This window comes from Populus nigra, chromosome 3 (genome assembly GCF_951802175.1).
Source record: "Populus nigra chromosome 3, ddPopNigr1.1, whole genome shotgun sequence".
In the NCBI taxonomy this organism is placed as follows: domain Eukaryota; kingdom Viridiplantae; phylum Streptophyta; class Magnoliopsida; order Malpighiales; family Salicaceae; genus Populus; species Populus nigra.
This window is the reverse complement of record NC_084854.1, coordinates 22,888,258-22,905,292: the sequence shown is the minus strand read 5'-3', so window position 1 is coordinate 22,905,292 and position 17,035 is coordinate 22,888,258. Positions and strand designations below refer to the sequence as shown.

The 17,035-nt window shown below is 33.5% G+C and overlaps 4 protein-coding genes across 4 annotated transcripts; all 4 read left to right on the top strand.

Moving 5' to 3' along the window:
- The first annotated feature begins 18 nt into the window (after nucleotides 1–18).
- On the top strand, nucleotides 19–2,559 carry LOC133688035 (ras-related protein RABA4d-like). Its single transcript, XM_062107414.1, has 2 exons — nucleotides 19–242; nucleotides 1,782–2,559. Exons 1-2 carry the CDS (start codon nucleotides 19–21, stop codon nucleotides 2,212–2,214), a joined length of 657 nt encoding a protein of 218 aa, XP_061963398.1. The 3' UTR covers nucleotides 2,215–2,559.
- A 3,054-nt stretch (nucleotides 2,560–5,613) lies between these two features.
- LOC133688967 (protein POLYCHOME-like) lies at nucleotides 5,614–8,547 on the top strand. Its single transcript, XM_062108643.1, has 3 exons — nucleotides 5,614–5,754; nucleotides 6,528–6,893; nucleotides 7,634–8,547. The coding sequence occupies exons 2-3, from the start codon at nucleotides 6,534–6,536 to the stop codon at nucleotides 8,018–8,020; spliced, it is 747 nt and encodes a 248-aa protein (XP_061964627.1). The 5' UTR covers nucleotides 5,614–5,754; nucleotides 6,528–6,533; the 3' UTR covers nucleotides 8,021–8,547.
- Nucleotides 8,548–10,116: 1,569 nt separating this feature from the next.
- LOC133688515 (3,9-dihydroxypterocarpan 6A-monooxygenase) lies at nucleotides 10,117–12,019 on the top strand. Its single transcript, XM_062108013.1, has 2 exons — nucleotides 10,117–11,090; nucleotides 11,194–12,019. Exons 1-2 carry the CDS (start codon nucleotides 10,179–10,181, stop codon nucleotides 11,821–11,823), a joined length of 1,542 nt encoding a protein of 513 aa, XP_061963997.1. The 5' UTR covers nucleotides 10,117–10,178; the 3' UTR covers nucleotides 11,824–12,019.
- Nucleotides 12,020–14,154: 2,135 nt separating this feature from the next.
- LOC133690316 (3,9-dihydroxypterocarpan 6A-monooxygenase-like) lies at nucleotides 14,155–16,616 on the top strand. Its single transcript, XM_062110563.1, has 2 exons — nucleotides 14,155–15,200; nucleotides 15,810–16,616. The coding sequence occupies exons 1-2, from the start codon at nucleotides 14,271–14,273 to the stop codon at nucleotides 16,464–16,466; spliced, it is 1,587 nt and encodes a 528-aa protein (XP_061966547.1). The 5' UTR covers nucleotides 14,155–14,270; the 3' UTR covers nucleotides 16,467–16,616.
- The last annotated feature ends 419 nt before the right edge of the window (nucleotides 16,617–17,035 follow it).

Genomic DNA, 17,035 nt, shown 5'->3' with positions numbered 1-17,035 from the left:
TTAATTTTGGATTTGAAAATGTCGAATTATATAGATTACAATCAAAAGATTGATTATGTTTTCAAAATTGTGCTAATTGGAGATTCAGCAGTTGGAAAATCACAGTTTCTTGCAAGGTTCGCAAGAAATGAATTCAATGCGGATTCTAAAGCCACCATTGGGGTTGAATTCCAGACAAAAACGCTTGCTATGGATAACAAGACGGTCAAAGCACAGATTTGGGACACTGCTGGCCAAGAAAGGTATGCTTTTACTTTTCAGACACTTTCTTTCGATATTTTGTTGTTGTGATTCATATTAGATCACTTGCGATACGTGCTTGAGTATTATATATTTGAAGATTAAAAATCAGATTGGAAAATATGTGCTTCAATATGTTCCAGTCTAACATAGATAATGCTATGGTGGATCGAGTGAATGAGCTTACAATTGAAGAAATAAAATACGAGGGATTTCATGAATTCCTGTTTCTGATAGTCTGAAAATGAAGAGTATGCATAAGGTTTGGTAGACAAAGAACCGAGACAAATATTCATTAAGATTCAAATGGTTGCTTTATATGAACAAGAATCACCTTTTCTCGTTCTCAAATTTTGACATTCATTCTTTTGGGGATCGGTTCCTTCTACTGTTTTCACTATCAAAACTCGAAGCAAATTCCTTTTCCTTTCGACTTCATATGTAAACACAGGAACGTATGTGGGTGATGCTGCTTAATGAGGGAAGCTTGTTAGAGGATGACCATTTCACCATTCCCTTTTCTGTTTTAAACCCTTTTTCTTTTTTGTATGCCACCTTTCTCCTTGCTGTGTCCTGCTTCTATTTAGTTTGCACCTGCTTGAAGGTTGGTTTGGCATCAAATGCAGTACCATACTTCCGTTTTTTTCCTCTTATAGTAATCCAAACTCAGTAGCCATTAGGCTACAGATTCAAGATGCAGATAAATGAAGTGTCATGGAGGAGCATGCGGCTCGCCCCCTCAACAACAATTCTTACTGTACAAGTTGTTAAGCTTGAAAATTTATGATCTGGCTTTCGCATGGGAAAAAAATATAGATCTTACATTTTAGATTTCTTGAACACTTGCTATTATGGCAATATGAAACTCCCATTGGCATGACTTCTGTGGATGTATAAGTTCAACTGTCTGAAGTTTTCTACATCTCTGTCATTATTTCTCAGGACCTGTTTTTGTTATTCCTTCTGCATTGTGCCTTGTTTAAGAGAATCTAATCATACACACAGGGCATTCTATGCGACTCTCCAAATATCTTGACCAACACAGCCTTGATAAACATCTTAGTTCTTTTGTTTCTGTCCTTTTCACTTGAAGCTCTTTCACCCAACTTTCAGGAAACAATTGATGCTTTAAAAGTTCCTAATCTTGAAACAAAGTCTGATCTTTTTATTTGTATGGTATTGACACCGAACCCACTTGTTAAACAGTAAGAAATCAGCAGTTCTGCAAGACCTATGGCCTTGTTTATTACATATCGAGGAACTTTCTCTCATTTAATTTGAAGCAATCCGGAATCCCGTTATCTGAGCATAGTTTGTTGTGCCCACTAATACTAAAAGTGAAAAGCTTGACTGCCTGCTTTAACTGTTTGTTTGCTTCTGATTGGTTATCAATGTCTCTATTGACCTCGACCTTAACCCTGATTAAGGCCTAACACTGGCAGTTTGCTAACTGAGAGCTCTTCCATTATGTTTGTTGAAAGTTAAGACGATGTACGCTTAAATCTGAATTTGTGTGTGAACTGTTTCTTCTCTTCTGTCAGGTACAGGGCAGTGACGAGTGCATACTACAGGGGAGCAGTTGGTGCGATGTTAATTTACGACATGACCAAGCGTCAGTCATTCGATCACTTGGCCAGATGGCTGGAGGAACTGAGGGGTCATGCTGATAAGAGCATTATCATCATGCTCATTGGCAACAAGTGTGACCTGGGAAGTCTTCGAGCAGTTCCAACAGAAGATGCAGAGGAGTTTGCTCAGAGAGAGAATCTCTTCTTTATGGAGACATCAGCACTGGAGGCCACCAATGTTGAAACTGCCTTTTGGACAGTGCTGACAGAAATATATAGGATAATCAGCAAGAAAACTCTTGCTGGCAATGATAAGTCGGATGGAAATCCAGGTGTCTTCAAGGGAACTAGGATTTTGGTTCCTTCACAAGCGCAGAATTCTGAAAAGAAGGGTTGTTGCATGTAATTCTAGTTTCCAATTTGGAAATTTGTTTGATTTTTGGAATGCTGTCTATTTTAGTCTCCATTTTTCGGAACAATGCTACATGTATTCTTTAGAAAGTGGATATCCTAATTATAACAAAAGCTAAATGATGAGGTGAAATTATTGTAAATTAAGAGATATTTTATTATGGATTATAATAATAGTTTTATTTTTAATTTTTTTATATATTTTTACGAGATATTTCTTTTGTTGTTTGTGTTTTTTCTTCTTTTTTTCTTCTGACAATTAAAATGCATAATTGTCCTATGTTTATTTGTTCCAAGCACCTTGGATCAGACAAGGACTGACAGACCCAAAGCTCTCGGGTCTCGCTCGGCCAGACCCGAGGAACCTGGGTGTGGCACGGCCGAACCCTATTAGCTAGGGCCTGACAAGGGTGTTAGATCCAAATTACTTGGGTTTGGAAAAAGATGTCATTCCTAAGAAACGTTGGTCATATTATTATTATTATTATTTTTATTCTTATTAAATTTGAAAAAAAAATTACCATTATTGAAAAAAACCACATATTTGATTTGAAGGGTAAAAACTATAAGAACTTGGGTCAGACATGTTTATTATTATTATTATTATTATTATTAAATTTGAAAAAAATATTATTACTGTTAAAAAAAAATCATAGATCTGATTTGAAGGGTAAAATTAAAAATTATTGTTCTTGTTGTTATTCTTTTCATTATTGTTAATATAATTTATATAATTATTAATAAATTTGAAAAAAAATATTATTACTATTAAAAAAATAAAAATAAAGTCATACTTGGGTTTGGCACGGCCACGCCCCAAGAACCAGGATCTGGCAGGGATGCCACACCCAAGTAACTTCGGTCTGGAAGGGAACACTAGACCCAGGGAAGGGGCGCCAACCCAAGTAACTTGGGCCGCCAGACCCATGTCTCTTGAGTCTGGCATATTCGTCAGACCCAAGTTGCTTGGGTCTGTTATAGCTGTCAGATCCAAATGGTTTAAAACATTCTCTATACTTTTAATATTTTTTATATTTTTTTAAAAACTTATATTGACCCGCTGCGGAACGTGAGCCAATATACTAGTAGTATCTAAATAGAATGGTGACCTCCGCAGTCTAATTTTTTTTAACTTATAAAAGAGATGCTCAAGTAATGATAGTGTTTTTTTTTTAAAAAAAAATTGATACATGAATCATGAACTTGAATGGATTTAATAACATCTATTAATTTGATTTAAATAGTAGGTAATGATAGCGGATGAATTAGAAAAAATCATTTGGCAACAATTAAATGAAAAGGAGCCACTAATATCATACTCCGAATAAAAGAAGAAGAAGAAAATATCACTGAAAATTCAATGTCACTCCACTATGGATATCGTCCACCACCAAAAGAGTTTATTGAGAAAAATCAAACCTCACTGTAAAAAGTTGCATAATGACATCGAAAGAAGTTGCATGGGAAAAACGTTATTTTAAAAAAATAAATTTAACAAATAAAAATAAATTAAAAGACTTGAGATAATTCAATTAAATAAATAAAATAAAGGACATAGAAAGCATAAAAAAATAGATCCCAGTCTCCAATTAAATAAATATTGAAAGATGAAACTGAAAAAAAATATTAACTAGAAAAAATGAAAAAAAAAAATCCCGGACGAACCTCCTAAAGCAAGGTTAATTTTAAAAAAATTACAATTTGTGAAATCCTAGACAGGGGTTTAACCAAGAAACTCAAATCCAAACTAATTAAATCTTGAAAGATGAAATCGAGTAAAAAAAAATAGCTATATAAAATTTTACAAAAATAAAACAATGAAAATAATGAGGTTAAAATCTAATAGGAAAGAAAAAATGGAGGGTGAAATGGCAAGAAAAAGGAATTCAATTCTAAAAATTATCTCGGATTACATAAATAGCAATTAAAAGAATGAAGATCAAATTTGATAAAGTAGAAAATTAAACGAGGATGAAATTGAAACAAAACTCTATTTTAATAAATTATTTCAAATAAAATAAATAATAACCAAAAGAATAAAGACAAAAAAAAAGAAGTTTAGCGGTTGATTTGAAAAATTTGAGGGTAGAGCACAAACATTGAGTAGTACAGAGAAAATAAAAAAGAAAAAAAAGAGATCATCGACACCAAATAAAAAGCCTTTTCAGTGCACGTGCTGTTGGGTCATGGAAAAAATAACGAGATGAATCAGATGTCATCTTAAAACAACCTCTTTAGCCGCTAAAATCAGCCTCACACGCCGTTCGAAGATAACGAAGCGACTGACATGCAGATCAACATATTTTTTTTCTAAATACTTTTCATTTATTAAGGAACTAAATTTTCTCTAGTTTCACCCAATAATAACAAGGAAACTAGTAGCGCAATGATAAACATACCCTCTAACCTAAGGTAAATCATTTAAACTTTATGGGCAATTATGTTTTTTTATTGTGCTTATCAGAAGAAAAAAAATGATAACACCCCCAACATTAATTAAAGTTTTTTTTTTTTATTATTATAAGGGTAAATAAGTTATTTTACTATACATTTTGATATGAAAATAAAAAAACAACCCTTTATGAAAGCTTAGCAATTTCTTATTTTTAAAAATATTTATATTATTTTACTATGTAATTAGAAAGTAAAATACCTGTTAATTTTAAAATACCAAAATGGTTCTATTACAAATATAATTTAGCATATAAGTTTTTTTTAAAAAAAATTTAAGATGATAAAAACACTATTTTATCCACTATACATTATGTCTACATAGTAATATTTGTAAAATGTTTTATAAAAATATACAATGTTATACCCACGAGGTCATTATTTGGGGTGTTTGAGATGCGTGCTGTTTTTTAAAATAATATTTTTTATTTAAAAGTATATTAAAATAAGATTTATTTTAGATTTTTTTATATCAACACATTAAAAATATTATAAAACAATATAAATTTAATAAAGTTTCACTTCTAAAAGCATTTAAAAATAGAAATAGAAACTGTGCCACACACTCTTATCATCATCTTCATGGAATATATGCTTATGTAACATATAAATTATGAAAAATCATTAGATATGTAAGGATTTTTTTTTATGTTTTCTAATAAAAATACACGATCTATTATAAAAATAATATATATATCTTATATTTTTGTAAAAGTAATGTATAATTTGATCACAAGTTTCACATCTGTGTGGGCTCACAATTTAGTTTGACCCAAAAACCATCTCTTCAGTCATGGCCCAATAACGAAGCCCAACGTTAGGGGCAGAAACGTAACTGCAAGTATCCCGCCGGTGGACAAATTTCAAAATTTGAGTAACACGTGCCTGAAAAGTTTTAGATGCAGAAAAATTTCACCTGCTATAAGACCGCCCATATTTCATTTCAAAAGAATTTGCCAATATCTCTTCTCTCGCTAACGAAGCTCTCTCTCTTCTTCTTTACACTTGCAGAGATACCAAACACAGCCCCTCTTCCCTCATAAAAAAGAAGCACCGAAACCCTAGTGTTTCTTGCCTTTCAAAGGTAACAACCAAGCAAACAAGAAACTCTTCTCATTTCTCTGTTCTTTCATTTGGGTTCCATTGAAATGTTATTTTGTTATCTGGGTTGTTGGAGATTTATCATTTTATAGCAGAAAAAAATCTGGTTCTCGTTTTGTTATTTTACTTGTTAATTGCCTTTATCCTGGTTTCTTTGGATTCCTATTCTTCTTTTAAAATCAGCGGTATGGATTTTAAGACAATGTTATTTCCTCGAGTGTGTCGCTGGAGATTTCTTGTTTCATGAAAGAAATTGAATTTGGGTCTGAATGATGATAAACTGGGAGCTTTCTCGGGAAATGGGAGGTTTGCCCGGAAAATGTGGGAGATCTCTGTTTCTTTTATTTTTTGTTTCGTTTGCAGTGAAAGAAACCCTAATTTTCCTGGAAAGTTTTATTTTCTGAGAAAAGGAGAGTGGGTTTTATAGTTACCCCAGATTATTCATTTTCTTGAAATGATAAATGTAAACCTTAGGCTTAGGTTCTTTATTGTATCCAGTAAATAATTTTGCATCTCTCTTCAATGATCAATGTAACAAAACCGTGTTTGATTATTCTCTTGTTATTTTTCCGAGAAAACCTTCATTTTCTCGTGAATCTTTACATTTTCATGGAAAGTAAGTGGGTTCTCTTTGCACAAATCCGAGATCTCTGTTTTCTTTGAAGAATCAAACTCAGTTTCTCTTTTGTAAATTAAACTTGTGTAATATTCTATTTTACTAGTCAATCTAACAGAAGCTTGGTCAAATTTTCTCAGTTAAAAATGCCGGTATCAAGAGATAGATTGTCAAGCCCAGTAGACATAGCTGCACTCTTTGCTGCTCGAAGACAATCAAGGATTCTTGGTGTCTATCAAGACCAGCCAGAGCTTGACATGGCGCTGTTTGGTTCTCCTAGACCAAACGCAGCAACAAGAACTCAAACAGTGGGTGCGGGTACCATTGCTGTGCGTGGAAGAGGTGGTTTGGGCACTCCAAGGGACCAAGGTGGCCGGACTACATTGGGCAGAGAAAATATTCCTCCACCTGGGAGTGCCCGAAGAGGAAGGGGTCGTGGATCAAATAGTGTGTTACCTGCCTGGTACCCTAGGACTCCTCTTCGTGATGTCACTGCTGTTGTTAGGGTAATTATTTTTTTTTTCGTGTTGATTGGTTATAATTTAATTGGGAAAGTTTGGTTTCAAAAGAGCAGCGATGTTGAAGTGCATGGATCATTCTTGACAATATTGCTACTATAAATTTGCTTTTCTTATATTCAGGCTGCCTGTCTAGTTTTGATTCCGAGGAATATAAAATATATGGCTTTCATGTAATTGAATTTTCAAGAAACCTTGGTCTTTGCATGAAATGGAGGAAAAGATTTGTGCCGGTTTCTTTCAAAACAATCAATGCTATGATATCTGGTGTGTATTGAGTACTGAGTGGAACAGACTACTGGATAAACTTCTGCATGTTCTATATGGTTTCATTTCAGTCCCTGCAGAGTGAAGTGAAAGGTGTGTGGGGGTCTCTATTCCCCCTGTCACTGCGGCGGGATGGGCTGCTCTCAAGTCTCTGTCCTAGGTTTTTAGATCAATTCGCATGCGTGTTTTGTCAAATTGGTCAAAGAACAGAATCTTACTGGTTTTGAATAAAAATCCCCATTGTCCAACTCGAGTGCCCACGTTAAATGGGCTGTCAAATAATGCACACTGCCTTGTTGACAAAAGGCCAACTTATTCTCTAATCTCAGAGGCTTCAACTGGGAACCTTTATTGACCTGTTATGGTTCAAGTAAGGTGGGAATGTTGCTGAAATAGAGTTCATGGGTTTTGGTTTTATTTATTTTCCTCTTCAACTAATGTTGGGGAAATTCTTTGATCAGGCCATCGAAAGGAGAAGGGAACGCTTGGGAGGAAGTGATGACCTAGAAATCAGGAGCCCAATGCCTCAAGTCCGAATGAATCATGACTCTTCTGAGGCAACACCAGTTGCTCATCTCGAGCACAGCAACAGGATTATGTCCGCAAAACCAACTACTGCAGTCAAGGGCTGTTCTTCTACCATTGGTAAAGTGCCGAAAATTTTGCAGCATATTACAAACCAAGCCTCTGGTGATCCAGACTCTCTAACACCCCAGAAGAAACTCCTTAACTCAATTGACACAGTTGAGAAAGTAGTGATGGAGGAGTTGCGAAAAATGAAGAGGACTCCTAGTGCTAGGAAGGCTGAGAGAGAGAAAAGAGTTCGAACTCTTATGTCAATGCGGTGATTGGTCATCTTCTGATGATATTTCCACAGTATTCTATGGTAAACCAACAGGAGGAATACAGTCACTACCTTCGGTGACAACCTGTGCGGTGACTTTGATCATCGTCTAGTTATATCATTGTGCATCGAGATTGATCATCTTCTGGTGATATCCTTGTGCATCAAGATTGATCATCTTCTTGTGATATCTTTTCAGGGAGTCTTGTACTTATTGGCAGACGGCTCTTAGATTTCAATTTTGCTAGTGAAAGATTGCTTCCGGGCAATCTTTCACCAGCGTTCCCTTCATTCTCATGAAGGTTTTACTGTTGTTCCTTCATTCGTTTGAAGGTATGTAGGACAAGGGCTACGTATTTGTTTTGACTGATGTACATAGGTTAGAATACCAGGTATAGCACTCCTGTCTTTTGCCTATGATCTATTACTTCCTATTGTAATATTGAAACAGTTCTGAACAGTTGAATTCTATCATTGTATGGTAATTTGTAGATGGATAAAGTACAATAAATGTGGTTTTGCCTTGTTCTAGTTGCATGTTATGTTAAGCTCGTATGGTGGGCAGCTTCTTGGGCCATTCTTTACGGGCCTCTATCGACAAGAGACCCGACATCTCCGATTTACATTCCAGAGTTAAAGATTCCAAGTATAAAAATAGGTTGGAAATAAGTCTACCTTTGTTTTCTGAAAAGTTTTTTTAAAAAATTTACTTTTTAAATTTTTTTGTATTTATTTTCTGTTAGAAAAATTAGTTAATAAAAAATACTTTTTAATAAAAGAAAAATTTGACTTATTTTTCAGAAAAGTATTTTTCTTTTATTTTGAACAGAAAACACTTTCTGAAAATTATGAAAAATTTAAAAATATCATATTATTTGCTGATTATATCAAATTTGATCTTCAAATTTTTTATTGTTATATATATATATATTTTGTTTTGAATATTTATTTTTTAATTTTATCCCTTAAAATTTAATTTTTATATTAATTTTGGTTTTCATTTTTATAATTGTTATTTGCTTTTCCCTTAGTATTTTTTAATTGAAATTTTTTATCTATTAAATTTGGTTCTTATTCTTTTAATTGTTACTTATTTTATTTGAAAAAATTTATGAAATGTTAATTATTATTATTTTAATTTCTTCATCTTTTAATTTTTTTATTTTTTAGATTTAATCTCTATTATTTTGATTATTATTTATTTTATTTGAGATAATTTATGAAATAATATTTTTTTCAATTTCATTCTTATTCAACCTTTTAATTGTAAGATTTGTTCCTTATTATTTGAATAAATTTGAAAAAAATAAAATATTAATAAATTATTTTTCAGCTCATTTTTCATGATATAACCAAATATTAAAAAATATTTTCCAACTTATTTTTCATTACACTATCAAATATCAGAAAATAATTTATTTATTTATTTTTTTTTTTTCAACAACAAAACAGGATGTGGTTTTTAAAAAGAAAAGAATCATTGCCCAGTGACCTGTCTAATTTTGGAAATCTGCACTGACAAATGAAGTGCTGTCTAAGTTTGTTTTTTTCTTAATCGGCCAACCATTAAGAGAATAATCAAGATTGAATAATTGGCCCTCCAGTCATCGTAGAGGATAGTCCCCGAAGATTAATGTCAAAGATTAATGTCCATAATGAGAAAAGCGGACCACAAGATGTCCTTTTGATGAGAAAAGCGGACCACAAGATGTATCATGCCACCTTCAATAATGTGATAGCGATCCCATATTTAATTTTCAAGCCATCCAATCCTTCCCATGTCCTGAAAATGACATTTCTGGAGTTATTATTGACATGGTATATTCCTTTTAAATACGGTGTTTGAAAAACGATATAATTATACTTTTTAAAAATTTTGATTTATTTTTATTTTAAATTAATTTTTTTAGTGTTTTTGAATAGTTTTAATGTATTGATTTTAAAAATAAATTTTAAAAAATAATAAAAAATATTATTTTAATATATTTTAGTGTAACGTCTCGCAACTCAAATGAAATGTATTTTTCTTTTGGCTGGCCAACCACAACAAAAACAATAATATATAAGAGTCAAGTGCATGCAATTTCTCTATATAAGCACATCATAAACTTTCATTACTTACAAGTGTAAAACCCAAGAGAGAACCTCCATCCAAACTAGCTATGGCTACAATTGATATGTTCTATTACCTCCTCTTCCTTCTTTGGTTTGTCACTGCACTACTAGCACACTTCTTCATCAAAACATTCTTAAGATCCCGTAGTCAAAACAACCTCCCACCGAGCCCGCCAGCTCTACCTGTCATTGGCCACCTCCACCTAATTGGGTCGGTCCTTGCAAAATCTTTCCAAACCCTTGCCGTTCGCTATGGTCCACTCATGCAGATCCGTCTAGGGGCATCAACATGTGTTGTTGCTTCTAATGCTGTGGTGGCCAAAGAAATATTTAAGACCCAAGATATCAATTTTTCCTCTAGACCTGAATTTGGCTCCTCCGAATACTTCATTTATAGAGGATCAAGATTCGTCACTGCCCAATATGGTGATTATTGGCGGTTCATGAAAAAACTATGCATGACAAGGCTTCTTTCTGTCCCTCAACTTGAGAAATTCACCGACATCCTTGATGAAGAGAAGGTCAAGCTTGTCGAATCGGTGATGGGGTGTGCTAGGGAAGGGAAATTGTGTGATTTGAGTGGTGAGTTTACAGCCTTGACAAACAATACTATTTGTAGGATGACAATGAGCACACGATGCTCAGGCAGTAATAATGATGCTGATCAGATTAAGCGGTTGGTTAAGACATGTTTACAGCTTGCAGGAAAGTTAAGTTTAGGGGATGTTTTGGGTCCTTTCAGGATTTTTGACTTCTCTGGGAATGGGAAAAAACTAGTTGGTGCACTACAAGCCTATGATAGGTTAGCGGAGAGGATATTCAAGGAGCATGAAGAGAAGGCAAATAAAGGTTTCAAGGAAGGGGAGAGGAAGGATTTGATGGACATATTGTTGGAGATATATAATGATCCAACTGCTGAAATTAAATTATCTAAAAATGACATCAAGTCCTTCTTGCTTGTAAGTTCCTTCTCTTTACCTTCTACAAATTAATACATGTGGATCTCTTGCATATTTCTTCAATTATTGGCATCGCTAACATCTATAATATGTGCTTAATTAGGACTTATTCTTTGCCGGGACAGACACATCAGCAACAGCCATGCAATGGGCCATGGGAGAGCTCATCAACAATCCCGAGGCATTCAAGAGGCTTAGAGATGAGATCAACACAGTTGTTGGGCCTAATAGACTTGTTAAGGAATCAGATGTCCCAAACCTCCCTTACCTTAAAGCAGTCATGAGAGAAACACTAAGACTTCACCCTTCAGCACCTTTAATCATCAGAGAATGCGCTGAAGATTGCAAGGTCAACGGCTCTGTCGTTAAGGCCAAGACAAGAGTTCTTGTCAATGTCTATGCAGTCATGAGGGACCCGGAATCATGGGCTAATCCCGACGAATTCATGCCTGAAAGGTTTTTGGAGAGCTCCGAGGAGAAAATTGGCGAGCATCAAATGGAATTCAAGGGTCAAAATTTCCGTTTCCTTCCATTTGGGAGTGGAAGAAGAGGATGCCCTGGTGCATCCCTTGCTATGATGGTCATGCATGCTGCAGTAGGGGCCTTGGTTCAGTGCTTTGATTGGAAAATCAAGGATGGGAAGGAGGTGGATTTAACTTTAGGACCTGGCTTTGCAGCAGAAATGGCTCATCCACTCGTGTGCTACCCTATTAAGCACATGAACGCATATTAGGAGAGCCACCATGGAACTCTCATCGATCGATCATTTACTTCTTTGTTTAGTAAGGTGTGCCTATATATATATGTACTTTGAAAGTCCTTAGGTTTGGTTGTTTTAGGAACATGCAAGTACGTACTTCCCTCAATCAGTACCTGGGACAAAGTTATGATTTGAAATATATATTGAAATAAATTAATGTATGTGTATTTACCTTGTGTACACCTTAATTTGTCTTATATCTGTCTTCTTCTTCTTTATTATTTTTATTATTATTGTTATAATTGTTGTTGTAAAATTTAATGATATTGAAACTCTAACTACCAATACTTAATCAATAAGATCGAGATAAATATAAGAAAAATAATTATATATAATTAATTCCATAGAAAATGATAAAATTAATATTTTCACATATTAATATTTTTATTTATTTTTATATTTTCTCTTCTGTTTTTCTTTCTTGTTTCTCATGTTTATATCCATAATGCTTGGTACAATTCCAAATCAATATATAATTACTGCAAAGTATTTGTTTTCTACAAATTCAGAAACAAAATGAGGAAAAAAAACTCAATTTTATGAATTATTTTAAATAAAAAAAATAGCAATAAAAAGTAACTGAATTTAAAGGAAAACCAAATTGAAAGGATTTTTTGAGAATTTACAGGAGAGAGAAAGCAAGAAAAAAATGTCACCGATGCCAAACCAGAGATTCATTGACCACACTTGTTGTCCAAAAATAAAGGGGCCACTAATACGATTCAAACGCTGTCTTTAAAGCCGGTGTTTGGCTAATGAATATGTGGTTTGAAAAGCGCAACAACCACCCACGCGCTGATGTGCGCAATCAACACGTTAATCATTTTTTTTTAAAAAATAATATTTATATTTCTAAAATTATAAAATTTCCCCTCTATCAAACTGACAAAATACCCAAATGAGCCCCTAAATGTAAGCTAAAGAAAAAGTTACTTTTAAAGTCATTTTATTATGTTTAAAAAATTAAAAATATAAAAATACCTCTCTACTCTAGTTCAAAACACTATGATTATAAGGGTAGAATGACCATTTTACTGTGCATTATAAGCAATACTGAATTGCCTCCTTTAAATGTAACAGTGACCGATGGAATCCTGTAAAATTATTAAAATACCCTCTTATTTGATTTTGTTTCTGAAGGGTGATTTTCCGTGGATTGCCACGTTAAAATATCCATGCCTTTTAGAGTCTTTTAAATTATATTGATAATACAATTAAGGATAGTTTCGTCATTTTCAAAGAATAAAAATAAGGGTGTGCCAACTACACTTCCCCGTGTATTTCTTATAATAATAAAAACTTTTTGAGAAGGATGTGAATTCAATTTTATTATTTTTTAGCGATTAGATTAATAATTTGGTTGAGAAGTTCTCTTATAAATATATATTATATACACTAAGACAGCATAATTGATAATTTAATTCCTGAATTACGTTGACCTGATCTTATTGTTAAAAATATTGTATTAAGAACTCCTTTTTGCAAGCAAAATTATTGGTACTTTCTCAGCAGTTTAATTATCAACCCATGCCATATGGCTGTGGCAAAGTAACCTGGTCAAGCGAATCCATAAGGCTAGCTACAGGGCATCAAACACTTCGAGTCAATGGCGTTGATGTAAAGTCAAAGCTAGCTACAAGCCTAGCTTGTAGCTAGCTAGTCAACGCCTATTCGAATCTCGATGACGATGAGGGACCATTAAAACGTGGATTTTTGAGTTTTTGAAGATGGGTTTATATCTTATTTATTTTTATATTTTAAAAATATATATTTTTAAAAAATATATTTTTTATTTTAAATTAATTTTATTTGATGTTTTCAGATGTTTTGATATGTTGGTATCAAAAATAATTTTTTTAAAACAAAAAAAATATTATTTTGAAACATTTCCAACCAAAAAACACTTTAAAAAGCAATCATTATTATATTATCAAATATCCAAATTTAAATTTCTCATGTAATAATGGAGGGATCTTGATGATCAACATGAAATAATGAAAATGCATCAACTATATCACATTGCTTTATACATGATCTATCAGATATATATGCTAGAAACACTTTATATTTGGTTGATCAATGCTCGATTGTAAAGTAAATGATGGGCAACCTACCAGGAAAAAAAATGTAATGATATTGGCAAAAATATAGTTGATAAGTGTTTGCTCCTTGAAGTGTGTTAATGCATGTGAGCATGTGCTGCACTTGCAAGTAATTAGTAATCTAATTAATATAATCATGTAAGTTTATGATCAATATTATAAATAGTAAAAGTTCAATGGTTTGAATTGGGGGTTTGTAGACGAAAGAATTCATGCAAGCAATTGTATATGTTCCCAAGCCTACAATCTTAAGCACTAGATTGAAAATCACAATAAAAACCTCTTCCATTTGTGTAAATGTTATAAAACTTGCTGCTCATGGCCACTGATGATCATGGTTTTGCATATTATTGCTACCTTGGCAGCAGTTGGATCGCCATTATCCTTGTGGTGCAACTCTTCATCAAAACATGCACCAGCTTTTGCACCAAGACTCGCCACCCACCAAGCCCTCCAGCCCTACCCATCATTGGCCATCTTCACCTTTTAAGCTCAAGGCTACCAAGCTCCCTCAAAACACTTGCTAGCCAATACGGCCCCCTCATGCTAATACGTTTTGGATCAACACCTATTTTTGTTGTGTCCGATGCCAAAACAGCCAAGGAGATATTGAAAATCCATGATGTTGATTTTGCCTCTAAGTATACACTCGCTTTTGGCCTCTCAAGATTTGACATTTATGATGGATATACTTTCTTCAATGCCGAGTATGGCTCATATTGGCGGTTCATGAAGAAGCTATGCATGACCAAACTATTCGCCGGCACGCAACTGGATCGATTCATCCATATCCGAGAGCAAGAGACGTTGAAGCTTCTAAAATCACTGGTGGAAAAGTCAAGAGAGGGGAAGCCATGTGATTTAGGCGAGGAGCTTTCAGTCTTTTCGAGTAAAATAATTTGTAGAATGGCAATTGGCAAGAGATGCATGGAAAACCCTAATTTACCTATAGAAATACGGAAGGTGGTAGGGAATATAATGAAAAATGCAGCAAAGTTTAGTTTCAATGGAGTTTTTGGTCCTTTAAGCAGATTTGACTTTTTAGGAAAAGGGAAAAGGCTCGTTTCAGCGACTTGGAAGTATGACCAGCTAATGGAGCAGCTGATGAAGAAATATGAAGAAAAGGTTGAGTTGATCAACGGTGGTGACGAAGGGGAGAAAGACGTGATGGACATTTTAATGGAGACGTATAAAGACACAAATTCTGAATTGAAGTTAACAAGGAGGCATATAAAAAAATTCTTCCTGGTGAGTTCTTTAATCTTAATGGTTTCGCTGAGTGCAGAGTTTTGTTATTATTAGTAATTTTTTTTTTTGCACTTTCTTATCTAATTTTTTTCGGAATTTTGTTCATACGCTAGTCAGTAATAGTCTCGTGCAAGGAGCATGATTTCAAGTTATGAGTTAATTTGTGATTCTTAAGTGAATAGATGTGTTTGGTTAGTGTATTATAATAAAAATAATAAATATAGAAGAAATTAAAATATGTTTAATTGGAGATAGTTTTTGAGTGATTTTTTATTTTTGAAAACAAAAAAGACAACGGAACATATCTTAATTCTTTGTCTTAAATATCCCATCTTTTTTTTTAATCATAAAATAGTAATTAAATGCTAATTAAATAGAAGACAAGAGTACATGCATGTACTCTCTGTCCTAACTATCTTAGATATTATTGATCATCAAATTAATGTAACTATCAATATTCATATGAAAATCAATGTATAAAACTTTTCTCTAAAATCAAGGAAGTCTAAAATAAGAAATAAACAACCAATCACGCGAGTACTAATGAAGTTCACTTGTATAGTAATTTAAACGTATTAACTCTACCTATGAATTATTTTCTTTGTACAGGAAATATTTTTTGCGGGCGTGGAAACTATTGCAACAGCTATGCAATCTGCCATTACAGAGTTAATACAGAACCCCACTGTATTTACGAAGCTCAGGGAGGAAATTCACTTGAATGTAGGGTCCGATAACAGGCTAGTCAAAGAATCAGACGTCCCAAATCTTCCTTTCTTACAAGCAGTTGTGAAGGAAACCCTAAGGTTAAGTCCTATAGGAACGTTGCGGGCAAGGCAATGCAACGTAGATACTAAGATCAATGGTTATGACATTAAAGCTGGTTGTAGAATCCTCATCAATGCGTATGCCATAATGCGTGACTCAAATACGTGGGACAAGCCAGATGAGTTCATGCCGGAGAGGTTCTTATCGGCCAAATCGACGGACGGTACTGTTGATAATATTGATCAGCATCCAACACTGGACTTCAAGGGTGATCAAGATTTTCATTACCTTCCATTTGGGAGTGGAAGGAGAGCATGTGTTGGTGCCTCTCATGGGTTGGTTGTCACTCTCTCAACGATAGGAATGCTAGTGCAATGCTTCGACTGGGAATTGAAAGATGCTGACAAAATTGATACCAAAATGACAGGATATTCAGGATCAAGGGCATTGCCTCTTGCTTGCTACCCCACAACACGCTTTGATCCCACTAAGGCTTAATGCCATGTATTGAAGCCTCGTCGGCGTGTGTTCGTTTTTCACACGTTCGATTGAGTTTTGGAAACACCCTTCAAACTAGCCCATGTGTTTCTGTCGATTTGGCAAATAAACCTCTGTAAGAAAGGAATAAAAATATTGTCAACTTTTATATGATGTTTGCAAGATTTATCCAATAAGATCAAACTTATTAAGTAATATGACTAACAATTAAATTTTTTGGAAATGTTTAATAAATAAATAAAATACTATTTTTTTCAGAAGAAAATCTTTAATGAATAAATAAATATTATTAAAAAATAAAATTTTCAAAAAAGCTCTGTTATTGGTTTTCTTTTTAAATTTAATAAAATATTTAAAAATTAGTTTTTTTTAAAATATTAACAGATTAAGATATTTCGAATTTTATCAACAATTAAAATTTTAGAAAGTGTTTCAAAAAATAAAATGTTTTTAATCTTTTTATAAAGAAATTAACAAATAAAAGATTCTTAAACATTGTGAACTTTTAAACTATAATAATTTATTTCTTAATTAGAACTTTTAGTAAATATGTATTTTCAGAATTTTGC

What these genes read in the sequence shown, in the direction of transcription:
- LOC133688515 (XM_062108013.1), top strand. Translation starts at nt 10,179, where the DNA reads ATGGCTACAATTGATATGTTCTATTACCTCCTCTTCCTTCTTTGGTTT. An exon ending in ACATCAAGTCCTTCTTGCTT is followed by an intron (nt 11,091 to 11,193) that starts GTAAGTTCCTTC and finishes GTGCTTAATTAG; the next exon opens with GACTTATTCTTTGCCGGGAC.
- LOC133688035 (XM_062107414.1), top strand. Translation starts at nt 19, where the DNA reads ATGTCGAATTATATAGATTACAATCAAAAGATTGATTATGTTTTCAAA. An exon ending in GACACTGCTGGCCAAGAAAG is followed by an intron (nt 243 to 1,781) that starts GTATGCTTTTAC and finishes CTCTTCTGTCAG; the next exon opens with GTACAGGGCAGTGACGAGTG.
- LOC133688967 (XM_062108643.1), top strand. Translation starts at nt 6,534, where the DNA reads ATGCCGGTATCAAGAGATAGATTGTCAAGCCCAGTAGACATAGCTGCA. An exon ending in ATGTCACTGCTGTTGTTAGG is followed by an intron (nt 6,894 to 7,633) that starts GTAATTATTTTT and finishes TTCTTTGATCAG; the next exon opens with GCCATCGAAAGGAGAAGGGA.
- LOC133690316 (XM_062110563.1), top strand. Translation starts at nt 14,271, where the DNA reads ATGGCCACTGATGATCATGGTTTTGCATATTATTGCTACCTTGGCAGC. An exon ending in ATATAAAAAAATTCTTCCTG is followed by an intron (nt 15,201 to 15,809) that starts GTGAGTTCTTTA and finishes TTCTTTGTACAG; the next exon opens with GAAATATTTTTTGCGGGCGT.